Source organism: Lucilia cuprina, chromosome 5 (assembly GCF_022045245.1).
Source record: "Lucilia cuprina isolate Lc7/37 chromosome 5, ASM2204524v1, whole genome shotgun sequence".
Taxonomy (NCBI): domain Eukaryota; kingdom Metazoa; phylum Arthropoda; class Insecta; order Diptera; family Calliphoridae; genus Lucilia; species Lucilia cuprina.
The window spans coordinates 51,298,311-51,307,354 of NC_060953.1; the positions used below are offsets into that span (position 1 = coordinate 51,298,311).

Genomic DNA, 9,044 nt, shown 5'->3' on the forward strand with positions numbered 1-9,044 from the left:
TAGTTCAGTTCTAGTTCAGTTCTAGTTCAGTTCTAGTTCAGTTCTAGTTCAGTTCTAGTTCAGATCTAGTTCAGTTCTAGTTCAGTTCTAGTTCAGATCTAGTTCAGACTGTATTCTCTACTTCTCATCAATCTAGGAAACATTATTCTTATAAGTTATTTCTTAATAAAATAGTTTAAACAAGTTTTAATTATTAAAGTTCAAAATTATTTCCTGTCTTTTGTAACATTTCCTTCAGTTAAATCCACTGTTTATTAAAACCTCCAAAACTAGACAATAGGAAAATATTGCTGTGCTATTTTCTTTGTGTGATGAAGGCCAATACAAATATTATATTTTTTCGTCTGCTTAAATACAAGTATTTGTATGTGTAAGAGTGGAAAATATTTATTGTGCTGATATACATATATACGTAGTTGTATAGTAGTGTTGAGAATATACTATAATACAAAATAGAAATATAACAAAACGTGACTTACTTTAAAACAAACAAATAAACTAAAAGGTAGTGTTAGTATACACAAAGCCACCGAGAGCAATATTAATATTGTGCCACATGTTGATGATTTTTCCGTTGTATCTTCTTCAGCTGCAAATAGACAATAAATATTGAGTGATATTATATAGGACCTTTATCTTACAGTTCAAAGTTTATAATACCTATGTATGTAGTATGTATGTATAAAATGGGGGAATATACTTTTTTTTAATACTTAAACTTGAGTTTTAAACTATTTAAATTAGAGTTTAAAGTTTTTAGAATAAAAAAAAAATATGTTAAAATTATTAGTAAGAATTAAGTAAAAATTTTTGTTTGCTATAAGCTGCAGTGTTCTTTAATTGATAGCGTGATTTTAGTTTTGTTAAATTTTTAAATTTGTTCATTTAGTATTCACAATCACTTACTAATATTTAGATAGACAATACGTGTTTCGTGCTTTGGTGCTGGATCTGAAAATACGATTTTTTTGGTGTTAAAACTAAAAAATCTTTATTTTCATCTACTGTTTTTTTTTTTTTTTTGCTGAGACAAAAAAGTGAAACTAACAACAAATAATTGATTTTAATAAAACATTCATCAACATTGGCTTTTGTGTAATTTTCGTTTAGTTTTGTTAATCATACAACAAACTCAATTGCAATCCATTAAGATACATTTCATTTTTGAGTTGAGAGAAAAATTAATTTGTTTACAATATTTCGATACTTATTTAAATAAAATTATTTATTTATCATGCATTTGTTTGATTGAAAATTTATGTTTAATATGTATGTTGAAATATTTTATTACAAAGTGTTGTGATACTATAGTGGTGTTCTTCAATACTATAGTCTGGTCTATTGTTAATATATGTTCTACTATCTGTAGTCATGACCATAGTTTCTGAAGTAGTTTAACTATAGTTTCGACTAAAGTTTTGTGTATAGTATCGATTAATCTTAATTCTTGCTTATAGTCTAGCCTATAGTCGAGACTATTGAGAGGCCTACAGTTGATGCAATTGAGAGGTCTATAGTCGAGGCTATTGACTGGTGTTCTTCGACACTATAGTCTGGTCTCTTTTTGCTATATGTTCTAATATCTGTTGTCATGACTATAGTTTTGAAGTAGTTTTAATTATAGTTTCGTCAAATGGTTTGTGTATAGTCTTGATTAATCTTAATTGTTGCCTTGACTAAACTGACGAAAGTATCTTCTGTCGTGTAGAATTCAGTTTCACATATTTTGGTATTTACCATAGTAAAATATTCACTATAGTCTCGACTTAAATCTTGGCTATGGGCTCTACTATTGCCTTGTCTACACTCTAAATGATATTCTTTACTATATAAATATATAGTATCCTCTGTAGACATGACCACAGTTTCCATATAGCCTTAGCCTTGGCTATCGTCTTAAATTATGTACATACTCTCAAATATTGTTTTAATAGCCATAGTATTGTCTAGACTTGACTACAGTATTACTTATAGTCAAGTCTTTAAGTTTTCGGACTTGTCTCAAGTGTTTTTTTTTATTTTTTTACAACACCAACTGTAATCTGTTCGTTGACGTATACGTAATATTTAATTAAAGAAACCACCAAAATAACACTCATACGTCACAGTGTTATTCAATATAATATAATTATTTTTAGTTCATGTTAAACAGGATGTTAACAAAATTGTTTTTACAATAGTATTCTATGTTTAATTTCAGCAGCAACATGCTGGCACTAAAAGGTTTGACTTGTTTTTGTTTGTTGAAAAAGAAAATGTTTCAAAAACTTTTACTCTTTTTTCATTTTAACAATATATTAGACTTAACAGTATGACAACTTGTAGAGAACAATTTTTTTTTTTTGTCACCATACCAAGTTTATATACGAGTGTACGAGTAGTGATAAACAAAAACAAATAAATAAAAATAAAAAATACATAATAAAAAACACAACAAACCAAAAACACAATAGATGAATACACTTTGATGTCATCATCAGTTGACATTGTTTAACCAGAAAATAAGAGCAAAAAATAAAAATATAATAAAACATAAAGGAAATTGGAAAAAATAAACTCTAGAAGGACCTTTCGTATTTATATTGCCATTGTTGTTATTTAACAAGCATTTGGTTATTAATATTAAATGGATGATAAGACAAATAAGTCATTGTAGTATCAAGGATATATAAAATAAAAAAGTCTAAAAATATTTATATTTTATATATAAAATTTTTCATAATCGTTAGGAATATTAAATTTAATGAAGTAAATATATTAAATTTTAACCCAACTACTAGTAATAGAATAGAAATGATTGTATAGGATAATAACAACGCATTAGGTTAATATTGACTATACAATTTTTTAAATTATTTATTTAAAAGTTAAATACATTGTAGGTTTGTAATGTCGTTCTCTTACATTAATTAGAAAATTTGTAGTTATTAAAGATTTAAGATAAGTTATAATTTTTTTCTGTACAAGGTTACATTGATTACAGATGTTTTAATTAAGTCATTATTACATCTATGAATTAATTGCACACATAAATGAATATATGTGTCAAAGTAAGTATTATTAGGGTGATGCCTATAGTATGTTAATTGTTTATTTGATTGTTTTTAATAGAATGAGAAATTTTTTTATATTATATATAAATATCTAGACTAAAACAATAGGTAGAAGGGGGACCATACGACACTTTGTTTTTAAGCGGCCTCAAATTAAAACCACAATACATATTCTTAATTTTTTCTTGGTTCGGATACTTAGATATGTTGGCTTTAGTTTTATTCCTTTCAATTTCCTAAGTCATCCTCATGTACATATTTTTTTTTAACTTTTCCGCACTGACATCCATGGGGTGAATGCGCCAAGGGGATGGGACAGATTTGTCATTAGTAAAATAAAAGAAAAAATTACAAAAATGATAACTTATTTTGCTGTTTTATACTTTAATTCATTAAACAATGTATAATAAACCAGATATTTCTTGTTTATTTCACAAAACTTAACAAAAATTTTTTTCTATCACAAAAACTAAAAAAGTAACACAAAAAGTTCACACAGTGAAATATTTTCACAGCCCTTTGAAAAACAATTAATCATGTCTGACTCCCATCATATGTAAAGTTAATGTTTCAAATTTTCAGGGATGATAGATAATCGATAAACGAAAACAAAATTTGATAATGCGATAAAATCGATTACTCCGTTTTCAAGTTATTCGCTATTGGCAGATGTGCCCCTATGGCTTATAATCCCCCTTCTACCCTACTGTTAATATTTTTGAAATACGAGTTGATTTTACAATAAAAAATTAAGATTTTTGGGAAGAAATACAATTTTTTGTATGACTACAATTTTGCTAATAATCGAAAATACAGCTTTGTCTCTAATCCTGATAATTTCCTTTTATATGGTAGTCTATTCAATATCAGAGATTTAAGTCTATGTTATACTTGTGACTATAGTCTGTTCTATAGTTGAAACTATAGTCTTCTTTGTATTTGAGAATATAGTCTGATCTGTATACTACTGTCAAAGTCTATAGTATATTGTCAAGACTTATCCCTTGAGAATACATATAGACTGGTTTATAGTTTTGCTCACAGTTAGACTATAGTCGTAGCTACAACTGGTCTATTGTCGAAACTATAGTATGGCTATAGTCGGAACTATAGTCTTGAATGTGATTGACAGTCTCGACTATAGTTTAGTCTACAGTCGAAAAAATAACTTGGGCTATAGTCGAAACTATAGTTTGGTCTCCAGTAAAAGTTACATTCTAGTGTATTGTCAACACTATAGTCTGGTTTATATATAACAAGCTCCTTTTTATAGTTTCGTAAATAGATTTTACTATTATTTTATTCTTTGTGTTTCCAAAAGTTTGAAATGTAGAATATATTCTCTCGGTTATCGAAGAATAATTTTGACTAACGTCTTAACCAAAATTTTGCTGTAGTTTTAATTGTGGTCCAAGTTACTCATCAATCTAGTCTTTAATCATAATTGACGTTTCTATGCTCTTTTACTGAGGTTTTATAAAGCTGTTGAACACATTACGTATGAGTATTGTTTAACTCCAATTGAATTTTTTATAACGTATACGTTCATAAAAAACACATATGAAAATGTTGTTAATTTAATATAATCACTTTTTACAATAAAATTGAAACATCCTAAAATTATTTCCATTAAACAATTTGTGCTGATTAAGCAATTTCTTTCTTTTACCTACGAAATATGTATGTTTTTAAAGGTAAAACATATTAAACATTTCATGTGTATTAAACAATATATGTTTTATGACTCTATTTGTTTTTTAGTCGTTCTTACATAATTTGTATCAACCTAATACATGCACACATGTCACATAAATATTTAACCAGAATTACAGCACTTAACAATGTTAAAGGACAATTGACTAAGATTATCATCAAAAGCTATGTAAAGGCATTGAGAATCATATACACACCCTCACGCATAGACTGACACTAACAAAAGGATACTAGCCATTATATGTACAAATGTACTTGCATAAAACAAGTACATAATAAGTATGTTTATAGTTTGTTTTATTATTCTTGTTGGTATAGTTTCTTTATTTGTATAGTATATTTATGTAAATATGTCATATGTTTGTTCATGTCACAAAAAACTAGATGAAACATTTAACAGCAACAAACGAATGTTTCAACGTATTAAAGAAGAAGAATGTGAAGAATATAAAAAAGAGAAAATATTTATGATTGCATAAAATTGTGTGTGAAACAATAAATATATATAAGTATATGTGGTATATGTAAATACGTATTTATATCAATATATGTTTGAAATAATATTTGCATGAATATGGGGAAGCTTAGAAGAGAATATACATAAACACACATATTTACGGTTTATTAAACATAATTAAAATTAATACATATGTAAATAATATTTCAAGTATTGACAAGTATTGTTGATTATTAATTAATTAAAAAACTGTTTGTTTTAGAAGTAATTTGGTATTTCTTAAGCAACTGGAGATAAAGTAACGAAGTTGCCAATAGTATGAGCTGAGATCTAATTTAGTTTTAGTTCAGTTCTAGTCCACTTCTAGTTCTAGTTCAGTTCTAATTCAGTTCTAGTTCAGTTCTAGTTCAGTTCTAGTTCAGTTCTAGTTCAGTTCTAGTTCAGTTCTAGTTCAGTTCTAGTTCAGTTCTAGTTCAGTTCTAGTTCAGTTCTAGTTCAGTTCTAGTTCAGTTCTAGTTCAGTTCTAGTTCAGTTCTAGTTCAATTCTAGTTTAGTTCTAGTTCAGTTCTAGTTCAGTTCTAGTTCAGTTCTAGTTTAGTTCTAGTTACAGTTCTAGTTCAGTTTTACTTCAGTTCTAGTTCAATTCTAGTTCAGTACTTATTCAGGTTTTAGTTTCTGGTTATGACTATTACTACTGTAACATTATTAAATACACATTCATATGAAATATATAAAATACACATACATGTAAACAAATAAAAATACGTTAATATATATACTATATCTTACGATGTTGATTAATGGGTACAATTGTCGCTCTTCTCTGATCTACTATGGACATGTTTTTGGTCATCATTGCTGCTAACAATGACGATAATGATGATCGATGTTGGCGATGAAAATGACGTTTAAAACAAAATAAAATTTTAACAACACACTTGATTTATATAGAGTCGTTTATATTAACTTAAAAATTCATACAAATACACTCTCATATACAGAGGATTAAAACACTGACAGTTACACATAAACTCATAAACACACAAAATACTAACAAATAAAAACCACTTCAATTGATTTGAATTGCATTGAATTGAATCCGCTAGAATGGTAAAGAATTGAAAAGAATGTGAAAAAATACTTATATATGATATTGTACTATATGAATAGATAGACAATACAATTTATCACTGGAATATTTAAACAAACTAGTGTGAAAAAAAAACAACTACTATCAATAGTACCAGTGTAAAGTGCAGTTTGATTTATTAACTTTAATATTTTGTTTTTACTACAAAGAAACGGAAAGAATTCTCTCACTTGGCTTGGTTATATTTGAGTTTGGGTTTTTAAACGTCATATACGTTTTTAATTTTTTTCTTTTAAAGTATGTTGCAAAGTGTTGCAATAATATGATGTTTAAAAAATTATACACCAGAGTGTTATACGGTTATGATTTTGGCATCTATTCAAAAGCTCATTAGGTGGACGTTTTAGGTGCAGATGAAAGGTAATTTATCTTTTTAGAAAAAATAATAAAATACATTTCTAAATATATTAAAAATTGTTTAGTTTGTTAAGAGACGAAAGCAATGTATTTGATTATTAAGTATGTTTTTAATTTAAACAAATACAAAACAGGTAAAAGTAGAATAAATAGAAATTTATAAAGCACTTGTTTAGTAAATATCTTTTGGGTATAAATAACCGGCGGCAAAAATCTATAACGAAATTTTCATTATTTTACAATGCGTTACACACTGAATAAAATTGTTTTACACGGTTTGACCAGTATTTCAAAACTAACTAGATGTTTGAATGCTTTGGCATCCTTTCTATACGTCATTTACTCATATACAGAAACGATACAAGACGAAATGTGTTGTTGTAGTTGTTAGTTTTTCTCAATGAAGTTAATTGAGTTGAAAATGAAAAGCAACTTTGTATGACATCTGTTCGCCTTTAAACACTGTTTATACAGAACATACAAACAATTTTTTTCCGACACTTTTCAATACAGCAGAGGAAATTGTTTAATTCTCTTATTTGTAAAAGAGTAAATTTAAGGTTCTCAATTTTTTTGCTGTAGTAGTAGTATTGAGACAACATCTCTTTGTAATCATTGCAGCTTTTCATCAAACTTGCGCATTTAAACTTCAATTTTTGTTGTAACAGAAACAAAACCTTCGAAAAAAAACTCTTCCTGTTTATACGACTTGTTGTCACATCTTTCATGTTCAAGTTCTTGTTGTCGTAGTTGTTTGTTGCATTAGAAGCACATTTTTATTAGGAAATTTTTAGCTATACAGAACAGCAAAAGCTTTTAAAGTGCGTAAGCTAATTTGAAAATGAGAAAAAATATAAAAGGGAACAAAATAAGTAAAAAGCTTCCTTCCGTTTAACTGTTGTTTGACACAACGGAAATGTTTTGTTTTTTTATGTATGTAGCTTTTATTTTTTTGTGTGCAATTAAAACATTAAGGATGTTTTTATTAATTAATTGAAGGATGCTAAATGATAAAGTTTCTGAGTTTCTATTGGGTATGTTTTGTGTAGTTTGCGTGTAGGTTGTACTTAAAAGGATGCTTAGTCTTTAATGACACTTTTATTTGTGTTTCTCTTTTGTTGTTGATTAACTTTTTAAAGTAAACTTTTAACAAACTGTTGGCAGTTTTTGGAAGTTGAAAGAGTTAAGGATATTATAATTAGTAAGATAAATTATGGGAGTATGCAGATTGGAAAATTTATATAAATTAAAAGTTTTGTAAAGAATTATGTTGTTCAGATTGGTTTTGATATTTAAAAAATATTGTAACTTAATGCATTTAGAAATGTCCAACTTGTGGTAAAGGAAAGAAAGAGGACGATCTAATATAGGAATAGAGTCTAATTATAACTTATACTGTTGAAATAGCATCACTACAATTTACCCTCAAAACGAACAACTGTAGTTTGTTTTTAAATTTGACTTTAAAAAATTATTTAAAAATACCTTTAACATTTACTTGACTATACTTCGCACAAATAAATGTTTAAAACTCCTTACCAGCATCATCTGTACACAATTTAAACTCTTAACTTTGGATACTTTTAGAATATTTAAAATTATTTGTATGGCCTACAAAAACGACTTACGTGTTTTTTTTATGTGTGCTTCTACGTGATGCTAAAAAGCATTTTTATTGTATTTTTTCAATGGAACTTAATTGAAATTCTATATGTATGCGTTGAATCGAAGAAAGATTTTCCAAAGATCACTTTTTTTACCTTCTTAAGAAATTTTGTATTTTTTTTAAATACCATTGTGTTTCTACGTGAAAATCTACATAAAATGTTTAAAATGTTCAATAATATAGAAAAGTTTAAATCTGAGAGCGTATGAATTATATAGGTAATTACTAAAATAAAAAGTATACGCCTCAATACATAAATGGGATAAAAGATGTTTTAATTCTAATTTACAAAATAAGTAAAATACTAATTTTCCGTCAGACTATAGACTAGATTCTAAACTAAACAACTGACTAGACAATAGTTTAGACTATAGACTAGGCTATCACCTAGAATATGGACAATTTCGATTTATTAGAGAACAGATAAGACTATAGGCTAGACTACAGATTGAACTATAAACTAAACTAGACCATAGACTAAACTAGACTAGACTATAAACTAGACAGTAGACTAAACAATAGACTACACAATAGACTAGGCAATAGACTAGACAATAGACTAGACAATAGACTAGACAATAGACTAGACAATAGACTAGACAATAGACTAGACAATAGACTAGACAATAGACTAGACAATAGACTAGA

The 9,044-nt window shown here is 27.2% G+C and overlaps 1 protein-coding gene across 1 annotated transcript in view; it reads right to left on the reverse strand.

Moving 5' to 3' along the window:
• LOC111677238 (band 7 protein AGAP004871-like) overlaps nucleotides 1-9,044 on the reverse strand; it is a gene marked incomplete at its 5' end in the record, with an annotated part of 26,282 nt that overhangs the window by 15,422 nt on the left and 1,816 nt on the right. Inside the window, one exon of the mRNA XM_046952536.1 lies at nucleotides 486-589. Coding sequence (XP_046808492.1) covers nucleotides 486-589 — 104 coding nt within the window. The remainder of the gene's footprint in view (nucleotides 1-485; nucleotides 590-9,044) is intronic.